The sequence below is a fragment of the Microtus ochrogaster genome, unplaced genomic scaffold (genome assembly GCF_000317375.1).
Source record: "Microtus ochrogaster isolate Prairie Vole_2 unplaced genomic scaffold, MicOch1.0 UNK61, whole genome shotgun sequence".
Classification (NCBI taxonomy): domain Eukaryota; kingdom Metazoa; phylum Chordata; class Mammalia; order Rodentia; family Cricetidae; genus Microtus; species Microtus ochrogaster.
In genome coordinates, this window is record NW_004949159.1 from 668668 (window position 1) to 689565 (window position 20898).

The window sequence follows — 20898 nt, forward strand, 5'->3', positions numbered from 1 at the left end:
CAAACCCTTTCTCCCATTCTCCACTCCAGCCTCCTGGTTCCTGAAGGAACCTGGTTCTGCCTCCATCATTCATACCACAGGCCATTGCATCTTACATGAGATGATGTGCTGCTCGTCTCTGTCTGGAAGCTCACCTTCCTCCATTTTCTTTAATCCTTTAGAACTTTCCTTGGGCACTGCTTCTTTAGCGAATGTCTCATTTCTTTGACTTGGTCACATTAGTGATTTTCTACTGTATATGCAATTATACGATTAATGGTTGACTTTTTGAATTTTATTCCCCGAGAACAGACCACATGTTGATTGTACTCATTCTTGTGTCCCTGCTACTCAATGTTTAATTGCAAAGACAGTCTTTCAGGACATTTCTGCTGATAGGAGAGTTGATCAGTTTTTCTCTTTCTTTGCAGATTTGCTGTCTCATAAATAATGACCATTTAGAAAAGACCCAGTAAAGAATATTTGCATTTTTAATATTTCCCAATTCAAATTGAAGGCACAGAAAGCAGCAAGAATGGGTAATTTTTCAATTCAAAACAATATTTATAGCATTATAAAATATGTTTTACAGATTAAACAGTTAAAATAATTGCATTACTATTTCTTATTTCTCAAATAATAACTGTGAGCCCTTTAAAAGACTAATTTAAAAAAAATCTCTCTTCTTTTTCTTATCAGAAGAACATTACACAGTGATTTTAGAGAAAATGTCCCAATTAATTCTGAAAAATATGCCAAAGGCTGAGTAAGTATTCTTGCAATGATCAAGAGTTTTTTTTTTTTTTTTTCATGAACAAGGTAACTTTAAGTTATTTATTTAGGCCATCTCCTCTTGTAAGCAAAGGGATGGAAGATCAGTGTAATGGTCACTGTAGGATACAAGGAAAGATGAGCTTAGCGCCCCATGCGCTTTCATGGTCCACAAAGTAATGGTCCAAACCAGTGCTGTGGTCCCTTGCTGCCTGGGGGAAGATCCAAGTTCTCTTTACTCATCTTCATAGCCAGTCGGAAGTGGATTCACATGAGGGTTGTGGAAGAGGGTATGGTTACCATCTCCCCAGGGGAAGGGCTTGGTCCTGATGTGGATTGAGGGTAGGCGACGAACTCGGGTCTCTCGTGCTCTCCATGCTGCGACTTCAGGAAGACGTTGAGCATGCTCACTCCCACCCCGGGCAGCGCCACGAAGTAGGTGAGGGCCTTCCACATGCGAGCTGAACCCTCCTCGCCATGGGCGCCACTCGACATGGGCCGCCCCACCCGTGGGAGGGCCCGGCTCAGCAGGCCCGACAACCGAGACCCGAACACCGAGGACACCATCTTGGAACTCTGATCAAGAGTTTTGAAATCATGTGTAACATTCCTCTTTTCTGTAGAGATATTTGACCTTATATGGTAATGTTGATGTGTAACTGCATCTGTCTCAGTGTCTGTGTGTATGTGAATGCAAAATACACACAAGATATACGTATATGTAATTATATGCAGCTATATGTTCAACAATTCAGGATATTAATGACAATGAAATAATAACTGCTTTGGGGATGTTATGTTTAAATACTTATTATTATTTTTTTAGCTATTCCAGTTTATTCAATGATTTTGTTGAATCTGAGTTTTTTCTGATTGACGGAGACTCCTTATTTGTCACGTGTGTATGTGAGAAGTCACTTAAGCCGGGGCAGAGTCTCCACTTCTTCTACCTGGTTGAGAGCTACATGCTGGATGTCATTCGCAAAGGAGGACATTTTGCCATAGTTTTCTTCAAGGTAACACAGACCACCTGAGCTTTTTATCCTCTGAAGACTGAAAACAGAATTCATTTAAAAGATTAGAGACTAGGAATCTTGTCGCTGAAGCTGGCTTTGAACTCATGATGCTCTTGCTTCTGCTTCCCAAGTGAAAGAATTTCAGGTTTGGACTATCACCCCTTGCTATAACTAAGATTATTTTTATAAGATTTTATGAACATTTTCACCAGTGACTGCAGAGCAAAATACATTTTTATGAACATTTTCACCAGTGACTGCAGAGCAAAATAGATTTTTAAAAGTTTAGAAAATTAGATGAGGGCTAAGGCAAGGAGGTTCAAAGTTTGAAGTTCACCTGCATCTTACACAGTGAGATGATGAGTAGTTTAGCCAACCTGGAAAGACCTTAAAATAAAAAAAATCTAGAAATGCAACTTAGTGGTAGAAGACTTGCCTATTGTGTGCAAGGCTGTGGGTTCAATCTTCAGGACAAATAATGAACAAAATAAAACAAAACAAAAATCACAAACCATTTAAAAGTCATAAAATTTAAAGAGAATAGGAGAAAAAAGCAATTAACCTAGCATTGCAGTGTTGTGGAATAAACACAATTAGATTATTTTGTAATGTATAATGATGGAAAATTTTACTGTACAGACAGAGTAACAAGAGTTGATGAAATTCTCAACAGTGGCCCCACTGTTTTCAATTCAACTTCTCCAACTTCGAGAACTACTTTGCCTTCAAAACTCCGTAGGCAACTTATTTGAGTACACACATGAACTCACTGAACTCAATTTTGCTTTTGTATGTTCTGTTATAAATATCTAGGAAAGAATACCATATTGTGTGTAATTAATAAAAGTTTGACAATTTGAAATACAGGTATAATATAAATATATAAATATCTAGGAAAGAATATCATATTGTGTGTAATTAATAAAAGTTTGACAATTTGAAATACAGGTATATCTACTGCTACCATATCTTCCTATTCCTATATTCATGGCAGCTAATGCTGTACTCAGGAAATATGGAGTGGATTTGTTCAATCAGTTTGCAACTTATGTTGCTGTATATTTCTGACCATTGCTGGCTAGCAGAATTTTGTACAAGGATCTAGGTTTCTACCCTGTGTTTATAATTAGTTGCGTAGATTTGAGCTACGGAAAAAAAAAAAAGCTCTTGCTTTGTTTAAGAAATGTCACTGCAGTGTGGAATTATTCTCTATAATAATGTATTCTCCTTCAGGTGCCAATTCCAAATGCTGGCTAGCAGAATTTTGTACAATGATCCAGCTTTGTACCCTGTGTTTACAATTAGTTACACAGGTTTTGGTCTACAGAAAAAAAAAACTCTTGCTGTTTAAGAAATGTCACTGCAGTGTGGAATTATTCTTTAGAATAATGTATTCTCCTTTAGCTGCTATTGCAGAAAACTTATAGTTACAAGTTATTATTGTCATAGGTTTTTTTTGTCCTTTGTCTTTCTGAGGAGAGGTTGGAAAGAGAATGCTTAGAAATAAGGAGGCAAAGTGTAATGAACTCTGGGTACTATGGGCTTGTGTGATTTACAGCATACATTTCTTAACAATAAAATTCCAGGGGCAATTTACTGACTAAACAACAGAATACAAAAAAAAAAAAAAAACAACAACAAAAGCACCCCAAAACAAAAACTTTGTTGTATCATATTCCTTCAGTCACCTTAATGATATGTCACCTGCCTGAACTAGTAAAATACTAAATGATACTTTCCAAATAATGTCCTTTGTCTCCTCCTCTATAGGATGCTGAATATGCATACTTCAGTGTCCCTGAACTTCTTACACTGAGAACTGCTTTAATTATGCACCTTCAGAAGAATACTGCCATTGATGTGTGGACTGAATTTTCTGGATGCTTGTCAAAAGAGTGGCATATTTCCCTGGATCAGAGATGCCCATATTTCTTGATTCTTGCTGATGAAGGCCTGAACAACCAGCAGACACACCTTTTCAACTTTATAGCCATTCAGTCTTGGGCAATGAAAGTCAACATAGTGCTCTTCTCAGGACAAACATCTGACATCCTCCGTCTTTATGCATATTTTATGCAAAGCTCATATTCAGAGCAGCTGTTTTTCAAGAAGGTAATGTATATCTACAGGACAATGTTCTAGAACTTTAAAAACATTTCTAAATTAATTCAGAACATAAGGCTCTGTGGTTAAGAATGCTTGGTATTCCTGTCATGTTGGGTAGTTCATAACTGCCTATAACTCCAGCTCCAAAGGGATTTGACACCTCTGGCCTCTGTGTATACCATCCTTATATGCAGATACCTACCTACCTACATACCTACATATATACAAACAGACAAACACACAGACACATACATACACACAAGGCTAAAAATGAAACAAATTTTTAAAAGGTAACTATCTTGATTCAATATTGACTCTACCTTCCATATATAAACCATTATAAATTTAATAAGATGATATTTAGGTTAATAATAATGCTGATGAATAATAGCATATAGTAATTTACTAAGTACTTTGCATCATAGACTAGCTCTTAACACTTACAAATTATTTATATTCAACATTCACAAAAGTCCCATGAGGCAAACATAAGAATTATCTATATTTCAATATGAAATGGATTCTTGACTATGTAACCTGTTTAAAAACACTAGTAAATGAGTAGTACAAGAGAATGTAGAATTTATGAGAAGCAGTGTTATCCTGTACTCTATGTCCTCAAACACTGTGTGGTGTGTGAAATCCAAGTTATTGAAGGCCAGAAAGACATGAAATCGGAGGCAAAGGTATGTCTCTGTTGCTAAGATCTACCAGTAAAATGATAAATTATGTGGTTTCATTTAAGGAGAACACACCAGAGCAGGTTAAAGAAAAGAATGTGATGTATTTATGTTTGCATAAATAATTTCAGCCAATAATTCAAAGGCTTTTCGATTAGAATTCAAATTTTATGATAGTATTATTTTACTTATATGGGTATATTTGAGAAACTAATTTATTGAAAATTCCAGAATAAAGAATGTGTACTGACTTTATAAATTAATATAGTTTGATTATTTTTTAACTAGTTAAGGTGAATTCTGCATATGAATATTATTCCAGAGCTCATCAAAGTAGGTTTTGAACGTGTGTCCCTCTTTGAGAATTGCATCATGCCCATCATTGCGCATTTGCATATGTACACAAAAAGTTTTCATGATGTGACATGATGGTTTATTTTGCTTTTGTTAGGATTCCTATCACTAAATTATTCCTAACTCTGACTGCCAACTGTGAGCAGAGACAGGCCTGGGCTTTATTTTTACATACAGGACAAATACTAAATATTGAGTTTATGTTGTGGTTCTTTTTCTTTTCATAGACTGGGTCTCACTGTGTGGCTCAGGCTGGTTTGGAACTCACAAAGTTACACTTTCCTCAGCACCCCTCTGATGGCGAAGGGTCATCTGTCTATGTGTTACTTTCATTGGTTAATGAAGAAACTGCCTTGGCCCTTTGATAGACCAGAAAATTAGGTAGGTGGAGTAAACAGAACAGGATGCTGGGTAGAAGGCAGTGAGGCAATCGCTATGATTCTCTGACCTGAGACAGAGGCAGGTTAGGATCTTTCTCGGTAAGCCACAATCTCGTGGTGCTACACAGATTACTAAATATGGGTTAAAGCAAAATATGAGAGTTAGCCAAGAAGAGGCAAGATATAATGGGCCAGGCAGTGTTTAAATGAATACAATCTGTGTGTTGTTATTTTGGGTGTAAAGCTAGCTGTGTGGGAGTTGGGTGGGACAAAAAGCAGGCCTGCTCACCTCATCACTACAGAATGGCACCCAACAGAAAATCTAACATGACTACAAGCTTGACTATTATTGATGATTATCCATTAACAAACAATATTTTCTAATTATACATTACATTTTTAAATGAACTCACAATCACAATACCTTAATAAATATCAGAAATGCATATACATATAACAAAATTGACCTTAAAATCCATACCAATGCAAATTATTCATATCTATATCATATCCCCCTTTAAATATAAAAGAACATTTATAAACAATATTTGGGAATATGGGCACAGTTTTTTTTCTCTCCAAACCACTTCATACTGAATGGGGGCGCTGTTATTCAGGTCTTTCATGGTATAACCTGTCTGCTAGGTTTCTCTCAGTCAGCAGTTGAGCAAAGCAATTTTTTGAGGGTGTTCACAGCAACCTTCAGGAGGGCATGGTCTTTCATACCATATTGGGATAGAAGCAATCCACAGGGTTTCATCCTCTGTGAAAACAGAAGAAGAAACTCTTTTCTAAAGCATGATATCCTTAGATCCAAATTCTGAAGTCAAGATATTTTCAAAATATCTATCTTGGATTAGTTCAGCAGCATTTATAAACAAAAATCTTTTAGCAGCTGTTGTTCCTTCCTCAGCATTCAAACAATTCAAAGAGAGCATAATAGCATACAGTATCAAGATTCTCTGTGTATTTTCCATCTTTGTTCAGCTTTATTTTAACCTCTATTTCGTTTATTTTTGTTTTTACTTTTTGAGACAGGTTGTCTGTATATCTTTGTCCTGGAATAACTCTGTAGACCAGGCTGTCCTTGAACTCACAGAGGTTCATCTGTCTCTGCCTCCCAGGCATTGGGATTAAAGGTGTGTCCTGCCATACCTTGAAGTCACAGAGGTCAATCTACCTCTGCCCTTTGAAGTTTCAGAGGTCAATCTACCTCTGCTTCCAAGTGTTGGGATTAAAGGTGTGTACCAACACACCCAACTACTCTCTTTTTTTTTACTTTCAAGAAATTTAACCTTTAGCCTACATATATTTTTAACACACTATAAACCATTTAGAGTTTTTCTTTCAACTTTGAATCTTTCTTTTACTGTATATCTCTTTTTTTGTGACCACGTGAATCTTTAAGGAGAGGATGAAAGCCATGGCTTTGATGGCTAGATCCAGCCAATTTCTTAGATTTCCAGCCTCATGGTGGTGGTACTGGCTGTAGCCATGTTTATTGCCACAACTCTATGGCATTTCAAGATCCATGCTAGCAAGCAAGCTGCAGCATTCTGCTTACAGACCACACTCAGTTGGACTGCCTGTCTGAAAGTCAGAGTTTGCCCTGGCAGTATGGACCAGAACTCCAGCATTTTAAAACAGCGTAACTTTTTTCCTGCTATGGCTGAAAACCGAAAAGCATGCATTCATCTTTTCATCAACACCATTTAGTTGTTTTGTGGCAGGACCTCTTAAAAGAACTGCAGGGTTTTGCAGCTAAAGCTGAGTCAGGAAGCCTATCTTAGATGAGAATGCTTGCTTGCCTCTAGCAAGCAGAGCAGACCCGAGAAATTCCTGCTACCAAGAAAGCATGCTTTACTCTATTCTTTCCCAAGCTTTCTCAGGCTTTCTGTGGATTCAGTTATCCACATCTGGGTGCCATTCTGTAGTGATGAGCTATGGACAGGCCTGCTTTTCGTCTTGCCTGGCTTCCGCATGGCTAGCTTTATACCCGAAATAATAACACACAGATTGTATTCATTTAAACACTGCCTGGCCCATTAGTTTCAGCTTATTATCATCTAGTTCTCACATCTTGCTTTAACCAATATTTAGTAATCTGTATAGCACCAGGAGGTGGTGGCTTACTAGGAAAGATCCTAACCTGCCTCTGTCTCAGGTCGGAGAATCATGGAGACTGCCTCATTGCATTCTACCCAACATCCTGTTCTGTTTACTCCACCTACCTAATTTTCTGTCCTATCAAAGGGCCAACACAGTTTCTTTATTAACCAATGAAAGTAACACATAGATAGATGACTCTCCTTCATCACCCCTGGGTACTGGGATTAAATGCATGTGGCACCATACCCAGCCCAAGTGTATAGTATTATGTTGATAGCAATTTCTAAATCTGAGTTCTGAAAAATCTTGCAAATGTTGACAATTACATGGCTGGGGCAGACTGATAGGTCACTGACAGTGGAACCAGGATTTATCCCTAATGCTTGTACTGGCTTTTTGGGAACTTTTTCTCTTTATATAGATAACTTGGATCAGCCTAGATATAGTAAAGAGGGCCTTGGGCCTTCTCCAGACCAATGTGCCTTACCCTCTCTGAGAAGTGGATGGCAGTGGGGTGGAGGGTGTGTGGAGGGAATGGGAGGGGAGGAAGGAGAGGGAACTTGGATTGGTATGTATAATGAAAAAAAAAGATAGTTTGTTTCCTTTTTAAAAAAAATTAAAAATAAAACTTAGTAGATAAAATTTACCTCAAAGGAGTGTTTTTGCATTAATTGACTTGAGGACTACTTAAAAATTTAAAATAGAATGAAATATCATCTTATGACTCTATTTGTAGATTAGTGGAAATGACATTGAAACTGTTGGCAATGACTGTTTCCAATACCGCAGATGCCTATGGGGAGGAGATTGTAGTGTCTTTTTAGGTGGTTGTTTGAAATGTGACATAAAGCTGGGCGGTGGTGGCGCACACCTTTAATCGCAGCACTCGGGAGGCAGAGGCAGGTGGATCTCAGTGAGTTCGAGACCAGCCTGGTCTACAGAGCTAGTTCCAGGATAGGCTCCAAAGCCACAGAGAAACCCTGTCTCGAAAAGCCAAAAAAAAAAAAAAATGTGACATAAAGAAGCACACTGAATTAACAGCATTTATAACTTTGTGAAACTGCTAAAATAAGGTTGCTATTATTGCCAGAAGAGATATCCAAGTATTGCCTTGGAAGACTTTCCAAACACTACTAAACATCCTCAATTACAGTAATGTAGATTTAAACTTAGGGCCTCATTGTAATAGGATTGCTTCTTAAATTTCTGAGTTTTGCAGTTGAGAAATAATAATTTTATTTATTATAACTTATCATATTTTGTTTTTCAGAATTGGAGGAAGATAATGATGGCTTACGAAACCTTGATTCAACGGCTAGAAAAATATAGAGACCTGAATTTAACAACTCTGTTTGGAGATTTAAAATTTAATAATATGGTGGAAAAGGTAATAGAAATTGAAAAAACAGTTTTAGTTGAACTATCATTTTAAAAGTGTGTGTGTGTGTCTGTGTGAAGGCCAGAGTAACCTAGTGTATCATTCCTAGAATTTTACCTTATTTGAGACCAGCAGTAACAGAATCTTGTAGAGGCAGAGAGTGGGAGAGATACTAGACATCTTACCCCTATTCCTGGTCTGAGAAGAGATGTCTCTATTTGTCCCTGTCAAGCAGGACTAAGATACAGATATGTGTGTGCTCTGATATAAAGAATACAACCTCGAACTTCTCCTATTGTTTATACCATGGACACAGTGGTTAATATACTACAGTAGTATTGTATTCCCCTTAGTTCACTGTTATCATGTTGCATTGAGACATTTTCTAACACTGCATTCCTGGTCTCCATATACTCCATCATGGTGTATTGCTTTGATAATATGGTCTTGGGTTCTTTTTGTTGTTTTTCCTGTTGTATTTTGCCTTGGTGGCATCTGTGATACCCTAATGTAATTTTCAGTTTTTGTCTTGCCTTACATTTATTTGTAAGTTTTTATTAATTATTTTATATTTTACATACCAGTCCCAGTTCCCTCTCCCTCCTCTCCTCACTTTCCCTCCTTCCCCCTTCCTACCCCCATCCACTCCTCAAAGGAATAAGGCCTCCCCTGAAAGTCAACTAGTCTGTCCCATCACCTCCTTGAGACAGGATCAAGTACCCTGCCCCATGCCCAAGCTGAGCAAGGTATCTCTCCATAGAGAATGGGCTTCACAAAGGCAGTTCATGCTTTAGAGTTAGATCCTGGTTCCACTGTCAGTAGCCCCATATACTGCCCAAGCCACACCATTGTCACCTGTTTTCAGGGAGCCTAGTTCAGTCCTATGCAGGCTCCCCATTTGTCAGTCCGGCGTCAGGATTTCCCACTAGCTCAGTCAGTGGATTCTGTGGGTTTCCCCATCATGATCTTGACCCTTTTTTCATATTTTAACTCCTCCCTTACTTTGTTTGTACTCTGGGAGCTCAGCCCAGTGGTTAGCTGTGGATCTCTTCATCTGCTTCCATCTGTTTCTGGAAGAGAGTTCCAGCTTCCCTGTGGTTGTGGAATGTAGCAGGCTGGTCATCTTTTGCTTTATGTCTGGTATCCACTTACAAGTCAGTATACATAAATTTGTCTTTGTGGGTCTGGGTTTCAGCAGGGTCTTAGCCTGCCCTTTAAGGACGAGTCGGGTCCGAAGAAAGGTAAGTTGCTGCTCACCCATTCCCCAGCCTCCCTTGATCCAGGAGACAGTCAGAAGCAACTGGGAGTCCAGTCAAGCAGGAACTCGATTATTTTTGCACAGTAAACATCTTTTAAAGCAAAGAACTGTGGGGGTGTGGAAGAAGTGAAGTGTGGAAGTGTTGGGGGTGTGGCAAGGGTGGAAAGGGAGCCAGCATTTAAAGTAATGAATTTCTCTGTTGATTTATAGATTTTGTGCATGTATTTGTTAACAGTTTTCTCAGAATTTTTGAAATAATTTTACCACTCAAAATTTGTGTTTATAATGTTTTTAGTGGAAATAGCTACAGTTTCCATATGTTCACATCGACCCATTTCTTACTATATAATCGCTTATGGATAAATACAGTTCTCTAATTGTCATGATATGTTATAATTGTCTGCTGTGACAGGCTTGTGAGACAATGTCTCTGCTCAAGCAACTCTGGCCAGAAGGCTCTGACATCCGGCGAGCCCTTTGTGTCACTTCATGCTCCCTCTTCTTGGAAATGTACCACAGCTTCTTAGAGAACAGAGGGAAGAAAGCCTCCGAGCAGACGTGCGAAGACAGACAGGTGTGGTTGCTGCACTGGGATGCATTTGTGCTTTCTTATTTTATTGTTTTCACCAACCATTTCCCCACATTGCAACAGGTTCTCTCTTGTTTATATGAACAGCAGAAATAGGAGAATCCCTGCAATTCATGTCATAAAGGAATACGCTGTTTCATGACTTAGTGTGTTACCTACAGGTGCTTCACATAGGACATATGTGGTCTTCATCACCTGCAGACAGGCAAAGTAAGAAACAACCTGCTATGCTACTGTGCTTTGGGCTTTTCTGTGCACAGTTCATGAAATAAATGCTCAGGAAAGCATTATTTCTATTCCACCATCAAAACACAGACTTTCAGTTTTTGAGAGTAACAGTCCTCCAACCCAAGGTGCTAAATAGTAATGTAGTTTGGATTAAGGTTTATCTTGTGCAAATTTCTCAGGGACTTTAAAAGATAGGCTCACACAGTGGTTCCCTACTTTCTAGGAAGAGACTACTCTTCTTAGTTTTCTTTATTGCAGAAAAGGTCAAGAATCTGGTGGCCAGTTGAGATTTAGCTATGACTAAAAGTCATATCTGCATATATGTTCTCATGGGCACTAAAGTGTACTCATGTGCACATTCCATTTTATATGTAATCTCAGTAGTATGGAGTCTCAGCTAATGAATCCTATTAACTTTCTAGATTTCAGAAATAAACAAGGTTCAGTTTTTAATATTTTGCTTTGCAGTATCTCCTTAAATGTATATTTAATGAAACTTTTCTTCATGATTATATGTCCAAATTTAATTCTTCCCTAAATTATGATAGGGAACTTGTAAACATTAGACCCTCTCTGGCATCTTAGGGGTGTCCCATTGAAGTATCCTTGCTCCCCCAACACGACAAAATATTTGCCAATAGCAATGATGCCCCTGCCCCATGATGCTAAGCACACTACTTATTTAGCTCTGTTCTCATCGTGCAGTTACAGTCTTAAGCTACATTGTTATTCTGTTGTCCTAATGGAAGTCATTCATAATACTGTCTTCAGAGTAGGTTGCTTCAATGGAAGAGAGAATGTAGCATGTAGCTTCCCCACTCAAGGTCCCCTGGAACTTCCCGTTCACCACCTGGTTTATTAGTTTAAATCTGGAGTCCCTGAAAATACTGAGCTATGCCTTACACCAGCTTCTGCAAAGCTAGAAGCTTCCTTTTCCCTCTACCTCAAATGTTTTTAAACATAGCCTAATATCTAGGTAAGTACTGTCTCGGAAATGGAGAAAGTGTAAATTTGGAATTCCCACATAGAGAGCTTAGCTACAAAGTTCAGGCTTCTGCAGATTGAGTGTGTAGTCTCACAGCCTGCTGTTCTCTACTCACCTTCTTTACCTTCTACAGGAACAAGGTAGTCGTTTAACCCTGAAGGACGTGGAAGACTTCTGTAAGCTCCATTGCCTCAGTGTGGTTTTTCAACTTCACCTACCTCTTTCCCAGAGAGCCTGCTCAAGATTTATCACTTCTGCTTGGATTAAGGACCTCAAAACTGTCTTTAAAATGGTAAATATACTTGCCTTTCACTTATATTTTTGTTTTAACTACTTGATACATTAAAAGCCACGTTAACCTTCAAAATAGATTTATATAGGGTGGTGTTAAAGTTTGGAGTCTTCAAAGATCGGCTTGTTTAAATAAGTCACTTGACTAATAACAACCATCATGGCATGTATCCAACCCAAAGAGGAGCTTTTTGAAATTTTCCTTTTTAAAATTCTTTTCAGTGTGAGGAGTTTTTTTCATTAACGAGGAAGTTCCTGGTGACCACCACCTTCTGCACTGAGAAAGAACTGAGTGAATGGATGCAAGTCTTTATTATTTTTTCTTCATTCCAGATTATGGATACAGAGATTTTGGAGACCTTAGGAAAACAGAAAGCAAAAATATCTCCAGAGTTTTCTTTACAAATCAGTGCCAGAATCTGTTAACACTCCAGTTTATTCTCTTCATTTTAAATGAAGAGATATTTCTGTTTTTTATAGCATGGAAAATATCCATACACATTTTTTTTTCTTTTCACATCCTCCTTTCTTTCTATATTGGATGATATCATCTTTAATGACTATTAATTGCATCTTCATATATATGCAGTATATTTACATAAATAAATATCATATACATATGAAAGTATACATCATATATATGTGTGTGTGTGTGTGTGTGTGTGTGTGTTAGTCATGTATACTTTCTTTTAGGATCCTGAGATAAACAGTCAAGAAAAGTGTCTTATACCCAATGAAATTAGGAATGTGTTCTTCCATCATGGAGATGGAGTGAGATGAACACCCTTCATCATTCCACCCTAGTTCTTCCAGACAATTACATCTTATAAAGAATACACAGACTGAATATTAACACTTACTGTGAAGGAAGATCTAGGGTACTTTTGAAATCAATAATGAAAAGATCTCTTAAGAAGTTATATGACCCAAGTCCTGAAGGATGGCTAGGTGTTAGCAGGGTGGACAGAAATGAAACCAGATTGTGGGAGAAGAAGTACTGTGTGTGACTGTCCTAAAGATAGCACAGCCAAAAGACTGGGGTCCACTCATTGTATCAAGGACAGAATACTATAGGGTTAGTGATGAAGCTGATGTAGTGGGTGAGAGACAAATCAGGGAGCATCCTGTAGGTCAGGGCATCATACGTTCACTGAGTGCCAACTAAATGGTTTATGTAGGCAAATGGCACTTCTTTTTATACACACACACACACACACACACACACACACACACACACACACACACAAACTGTTTTACTTGCAAATAGACCATCAGAGTGTAGATACAAAACTGGATTTGGAGGGATTAAGGAACTATTTAGCCACCTTCTTGTTGATGGTGTTAGAGGCTAAGGAAGAGCTTTTGAGCGCTCTACACTATACTCTGAGTATCCTTGTACAGTAGCACTCTGAAGAGTGACTTAAGTCTACCTGGAGGCAGCAAAGCTGCATGGAGAGTGTGCCTTTCTTACTCAATGAGGAATAGCATTTCCATAAATGTCCCTGTCTCAAAGTCCAGCATGGGAGATGCAAAGGAAATTCATGGAGTGTATTGATTTTACTGTGACTGAAGTGGTGATTAAGTTACATTAATTTTACTTGATAATGCTTGTATTACATTTACTATATTAGCATAATGTTACCTGGGGTGGGAACTGTAGCTTAGGAATAGGGCTCATGAGTGATGGTTCAGTTGGCAAGGCACATGCCTTGGAAGCCTGAGAACCTAACTTTGATCTCCAATGTACAATCATGTATGAAATCAAATCAGGCATGGTGATGCTCACTTGTAATCCCCCAGATAGGTAGATGGAAAACTTCTTGTTGACTGTCCATCCTACTTGGTCAAGCTCGGGGCCAGTGAGAGGCCCTGTCACATACATAAAGTGGGATTTACCAGGTAATGACTCCTGAAGTAATTCTGTGGCCTCTGCACACCTGCACACATTAACACCATACCCATATCCATACAAAGGAGCATCAGGATGTATTGGATGTCTGCACTGGTGAACATTCATAGCTGCTGTAATGAAATTTTTGAAGAGTTCTGTGGTGCAGTAAATACTAGCATGATGAAGGTGGTTCTATGTAGGTTCTACTGATTCTTGAGGGAAAATTCTGTATCCTAAATTCCATAGAAGGACATTATTTTGGTGTTTTGCTAGTGCCTAAGGGTAGCAGGCTCTGTGTGACTCTGTTATTAATGAAAGATAGCAAGACTCCACTTCTCAATCCCATTTTCATTTAGATGTTTTAGTATGGGTCATATACTAAATACATTAAATTTATTGTTATCTGCAATTAAAATAAACATTGTGGCACCAGTAATGTGCTTTGACTATTATTATTGATTTATTTCTCAGTTATATTAAATTATTGTGTCACCTTTATGTAGCTTAAGTCTGGTCCATAAATGGGAGCTGACGTGAATGCAGCAGGTGTGATACGGACTTGAACAGGAGCCCTCCTTGCACAACTCTTAGCAGTGAAGAATTTTTGACAATTTTTAATATACAAGGAAGTGCTTTCAGTTAAAAGACATTATAACAAAATCTTGAAATATTTAACAGTGTTCTAAGATGACCTGGCAGGATGTACCTGATAATTTTAGCTGATAAGAAATAGTAGCTTTATTTTCCTCTTTATGTTGGGAAGCATTAAGTTTTAATACCAAGGCATAGAAAATAATGAAAACTCACTTGGGAGCCTCTCACTTTAATTCTGTAAATCATACCATTGAGGAAGAGTTGTGTCTACTGTGTAAGTGCTGCTTGTGCAGACATTCTGTCTTTGTTACAATGGAACATCACCACGCAGCCTTAAGTTAGTGGAGCATTGGTGGGTGGGAAAAGTTTTTCTTTCTAGAACCCTTAGCAGCCCAACATTTACAACCCAAAATAAACAAAGAAACCTAGGGAAAGAATAGAAACATATTCAAAAGCTTAAGAAATATACAGTTTTTGAGATTTTAGATTACATTGGGAGGGAACAATCAATAGTAAATAAATAGATATTTCTTTAACTGATGATAAATGGTTGGGTTTTTTTTTTTTGAGACAAGATCTTATTGTGTAACCCAGGTTGGTCTGAGACTGACTGAGTAACATAGACATGCCTTAATCTTGTAGGCATCCTCCTGCCTTAACCTCCCAAGTGCTGAGATTACGTGCAGTTTAAATTCATTTTTGAGTCAGTTTTTATTTTATGTAATGCTTCAATTTTTAAGGAACAAAGTATAATTGTTATTCAGCCTACGTGGGTTTACATTCTAATGAGTATTCGGACAGTCTTCTCATTTGCCTTTCATTTGGATTAGAGATGCGTATGGAGTCATTCTACATATTACTGTGGACATGTAAACTGTCAACAACTTCTTTTTTGATTTCCAGAAACAGTGGTGCGAGTATTTCATCCTAAGTAATGTGTACATGTTTAAATTTTGGAGTTTGGATTTACTTCACCTTTCTGATTTAAGTGATGAGCCTTTGTTGAAGAATATTGCTTTTTACTATGAAAATGAAAACTCAGAAGGTATCAGCTTACTATATAATATATCTCCCCTTTCTTTAGAGAGAAAATGCAGAAGTATCAGCTTACTATATAATACACATCATCTTCCTTTAGAGAGAAAGCTCATGAAGAGTTTCAAGCTTCAAAACCATTTTGTAAATGCCTATTGTATAAACTGTAATTATTTCAGTTTCCCAGTCTTTGTTGATAATTTACATTTGTGGCAATCAGAGTGAATATAACAATTCAAAAATAATTTTCAGTTTATTAGCACTCCATAATTATGTTTGTTAAACATGTATGTTCATGTGTTTGACAGTTCACAAAAGTTTGTTTTCATGCATGGCATGTAATATTTATTTATGAAATTACTCATGAATAGAAACATTTCACTTTATTAGATATTTAGTAATTTTAAGTTTTTCTAAGAGATACTATCTATATATTCTTATATAATTTGTGTTTTGTTAGACTATTTTGCTTGTGTTTTTATAATCAAAGAAGAAGAAAACACATTTTGAGAGACTCGTGCTTGAGTGAGTAGTATAGAAATGTCTTTAACATCAAGATTTGGTCCTGTCATATTTTAGGAATTGGAATAAATTACCTACTTTGAAAATAATGGTTCATTGTTAATTTTTATTTTAGTTTTATTCAGTGTTATTGGTTAAGAAGCTATATGTAGTATAATATTTTTATCATCTTAAAAAAATTAAATCTCTGCTGTTGGTTATCCTTAGTTAAGACATTAATTTTTAATATCAAGTTCTCAAGCAGAAAGACAAGATCAGTTTTGATATGTACCTTGTCATTGTCCACAGCTGTGATCCTTTTCATTTAGATTCAGTGGTAAGCTCATTGAAAATTTCACTGTTAGCCTCATATTTCAGAGCCTACTGACTTAATGATGTTATGTGCTTTAATGCGTGTGTCAGTGCTTCTTAACAGTGTATTTTTAATTTTGTGAACCAGGCCTGAATTTGAATGTAGGAGATGTCATCATGAAGGAGTATGTACATCTCTGGGATACAGTGTCAAAGTTGGTGGGAAACTTTGAAGTGGGAAATCCATTTCCTTTAAGAACAACAGAATGTCATTTTCTTAAAAAGACCCAATCACCATTCAAAGGTAACTTATCCCTAACTTAAATGTCATTTTCTTTAAATGACCCTATCACCAATCCAAGGTAACTTGTTCCTAACTTAAATGTTTACTTTAAAATACCACATCACCAGACAAAGATAACTGATTCCTACCATAAATTGAGGAAGAAAAAAACCTCTTGGAAACTCCAAGTAGAAATTGTTTTCTAGCATTTGTGTGTTTGAATAGTTGTCATATCCATGTGGTAATGTGCTTTAACTAATATTGAACATTTAAATGTTGTTTGTAATTAATGTTGCCATTTTAAATAGTCAAACCATACGCGAGTGAATTCTCTTTCTAGCAATGGAACCTCTGTCAACAAAAATTTTCAATATTCTAATACATCATGATGGTTCTTCTCCAAATAACAGAATGGGGGAAACCTGCAAAATAACTGGAGGAATTGAGATCCATCTATGCTCTACCAGCATAGAGACTAGCATGGTAGCATATTCAACATCTGTGTTGTATAGTAACAAAGTAAACAGTAGACTTGTGTTGGGAGGAGTATGAGATGCTAAAGAATAAAAAGGAGCCAGCAGTCACCTTAGAAAGACTTTGCCCAAATCAGTGCATTTGCCTTCTCTGTGCTGCAGATGTACAGAATGTCTCTGGTGACAGACACAGGAGAAGAGGCCAGAGCCAGGAGGTGGTAGAACTGACAGTCTTCAGAAAGCCATTGTCCATAGGAGCAAACCTCACAGGTTAGCTCCTCCCAGACCTGCCTTTCAGTGAACAGAAGTCACATTTTTTCTGCAGCATAATAAATCACTCTTGAGAATTTGGAATTTAAATTGTTATGCCACAAGGCCCTTCTAATCCAGTAAACGAAAGTGATTGGAAAGATCTGGCAAATTATCATAAGGAAGAAATCATTAACATTTTTATAGTATTATATGCCAAAAAAGGATGCTAATAGAATTCACAGAAGAGCCAAGGAATAACTAAGAACACAATTAGCTATGTGTAGGCAAAAGTTTCTCATTTGTTCCGTCTACTTAGACCCAAAATAATCATACAGAAACCATATTATTTTAACCCCTGATTGGCTAATCACTTAAGTGCAATTGTTAGCTAGTTCTTATATCTTTGGTTAACCCATTTCTATTATTTTATATTTTATCATGAAGTTCATGGCCTACTGGCAAGTTCCAGCTGACTTTCCCTTCTGGTGACTACACAGCATCTCTTGACTCTGCCTTCTTTCTCACAGCATTCAGTTTAGTTTTCCCCGTCTTGCTCTTTTCTGTCCTATCACAGGCCAAAACAACTTCTTTGTTAACCAATGGTATTTACATCATACAGAGGGTAATCTTATGTCAGCTGTGGACTTAGAACTGATAAGTTCTGTTTGTTTAATCATCACAATTATTATATACTTTCTGAATATAGTTTGAAAACATTTAAGAGAAATTAAATGTAAAATTAGAAATGAGAAAAATAATAAAAACTTTAAAACAATATTTATGTCTATAACCAGACTTGTAGAAATCAAAATACTGAACAGGTTTAAAATTGATTGGATATTAATAATGGAGGAGTTTTGGTTCTATAAATAAATAGAAAAAGAGTCATACTTAAGGTTGGAGACATCCCTCACGGGTCGTGTGTCCTAGCATGTTTGAGATTATGTGCTCAGTTTCCTGCACAAGAAAATAGAACAGGTGAAATATACCATTATGAGAAATGACAAAAGCTAGTCACAGAAAGAAGGATACCATGTGATGCCATTACACGCACAGTCTAAAAAAATACATAGAAGTAGAGCAAAGTAAATAGGTAGTTATTGAGGAAGCAGTGTTGGGGATGGGGAAATGTAGGTCAAAAGGTACAAATACGGAAGATAAATATATGGCAGATAATAGGTCTGTATTTGATGTACTTGATAAGGCTACTGTAGTCTATGAGGGCTAAGACTAATGATATATTTCATAGTTCCTGATCCTCCTGCCTCCACCTGTCAATTGCGAATACAGGCATACACCCCCAGGCCCAACTAATACTATGCATATCTATCTATGTATCTATCTATGTATCTATGTATATCTATCTATCTATCTATCTATCTATCTATCTATCTATCTATCTATCTATCTATCATCTATCTATCTATCTATCTATCTATCTATCATCTATCATCTATCTATCTATCTATCTATCTATCTATCTATCTATCTATCTATCTATCATCTATCATCTATCTATCTATCTATCTATCTATCTATCTATCTATCTATCTATCTAAAGTATATTAAATCATGGTATATACCTTAAATAAATATAAAATTAAATTTCAGCACATAAGGTATTAAAAGATATGGAGACTAAAAGCCAACCTTTGGTTCATTTGGAAACTTGGAAAGAAAGAATGAATTGATGTGAGGGAAATTTTGTTTAGAAAGTAATGACCTAACATTTCCCTGAATTAATCAAGACAAATTTTATACATTTAGGATGTCAAATCAGGTAAGTTAAATGCAAAAACATATTAAGCCAGAAGAATACACTCCCTTGACACACAAAGGGAAATTGCAACATGTAAAAACTACAGAGCATCTCATAGGATTCATAATTAATTCTAAAGGAAGAATTAACTCTAAAGAATTAGTCAAGTGACAGATTTCACAGTAATGATAAAATTCAGAATGTTCAGAATTATATGTGATTATTAAATTATATTAGGGTAGAAGATAGTATGCATATTTGCAGAAAAACAAAAAATGGCTTAGTCATAATAACATAATAACATCTTTAATATTGTAGTGAATTTCAGGAAAAATGATTTTAGAGGAAGTAGCAAAAGAAATGTTTCCTGAAAACTTAGGATACATACGTGTGTGTGAGTGTGAGTGTGTGTGTGTGTGTGTGTGTGTGTGTGTGTGTGTGTGTGTGTGTGTATTCTCCTATGACAGTGAATCCCACCTTACAAAAGAACACTGGAGCAAGGAGTTTACTGTAGCAGTCAGAGAGTGGTTCAAATTAGGTTAGGGCAGGAAATGAAGAGCACTCTGCAGAGTTTGTCTATGAGTAGGTTTTTACTTTGGAAGACATGAGGTTAACTGGGAACCTTTGAATGAAGTTCATACTATCTTGGAAACATCTTTTGCAAACAACAAGAGAGCTGGGGTATTTATTCTCCAGTTGCTGTTATGACTTTGACTGAGGGTCATTCTCAGAGCTTCTGGTTTGATCTCTGTGGTTACAGGGAGAAAAGTACTTAACCTACCAGTTACAGAAGGTATCCTGGGCAAACACAAGAACAGAGAGCATCAGGAGAATTAAGAACAATACGTTAAATAAAAATTATTCACTTGCCAATTATCACAGCTTTAAGATATGTCTGATCTATTTATCATCTGTCTATCTGTCTTTCTATCTGTGTCTGTCTGTCTGTCAGTCATCTATCCATAACCTACCTACTTATCATCAAGCTGTCATATTTCTGTCTGCTTGATCTAGCATTTTGTCACCTATCTACCTGTTTTTGCATAAGCATGTACATAAACCGAAAGGAAGCTCAAAGGGAGTTTTGTAATAATCTCAATCTCATGACCTTTGTTTTTTCCTATTTTAATTTATATTTGACACTATGTATGTGATCTCTCAGATTGTTATCTTTAGAATCTTTATCACTTATTAGACAAAAATAAAAGGATTAGACATTTGAACATAAGCACCACATAAAATTATCTATCATCTATTACTTATCTCTTTATCACCTATCAATAATCTGCCATCTTTATCACAATGTATCTATCTAGATATACCTATTGACTCTCTAGCCATTGAGCCACCTATTTTTCATCTAGATACCTATTTGTTTAGTTATTATTAGTTTATTTTCTATTACGTTCCTATAGTCTCAAAGTAGGAAATAGACTTATGAGCAGGATTGGAATTAAAATATAAATGAAGTGAATATGAAATGTTTTTAAATGTGAAATTTTGGGAAACAATGTATTGTCTTTTTTTTAAATTTATTTATTCATTAAGGATTTCTGCCTCCTCCCCGCCACCGCCTCCCACTTCCCTCCCCCTCCTCCGATCAAGTCCCTCTCCCTCATCAGCTCGAAGAGCAATCAGGGTTCCCTGACCTGTGGGAAGTCCAAGGACCACCCA

The 20898-nt window shown here is 36.8% G+C and overlaps 2 protein-coding genes across 2 annotated transcripts in view; one reads left to right on the forward strand and one right to left on the reverse strand.

Annotated features, from left to right (window-relative positions):
• Nucleotides 1-514: 514 nt before the first annotated feature.
• Nucleotides 515-20898, forward strand: part of LOC101993403 (probable ATP-dependent RNA helicase DDX60) — a 90451-nt gene continuing 70067 nt past the window's right edge. The window contains exons 1-9 of the mRNA XM_013354693.1: nucleotides 515-518; nucleotides 679-745; nucleotides 1577-1766; nucleotides 3537-3878; nucleotides 8666-8782; nucleotides 10444-10605; nucleotides 11967-12125; nucleotides 15513-15654; nucleotides 16606-16761. Of these exons, the coding sequence (XP_013210147.1) occupies nucleotides 515-518; nucleotides 679-745; nucleotides 1577-1766; nucleotides 3537-3878; nucleotides 8666-8782; nucleotides 10444-10605; nucleotides 11967-12125; nucleotides 15513-15654; nucleotides 16606-16761 (1339 nt within the window). The remainder of the gene's footprint in view (nucleotides 519-678; nucleotides 746-1576; nucleotides 1767-3536; nucleotides 3879-8665; nucleotides 8783-10443; nucleotides 10606-11966; nucleotides 12126-15512; nucleotides 15655-16605; nucleotides 16762-20898) is intronic.
• On the reverse strand, nucleotides 800-1317 carry LOC101991157 (cytochrome c oxidase subunit 6A1, mitochondrial-like). The gene is given in 2 exon segments (XM_026777378.1): nucleotides 800-1089; nucleotides 1092-1317. Coding segments are annotated over 2 exon segments (330 nt in total). The 3' UTR covers nucleotides 800-985.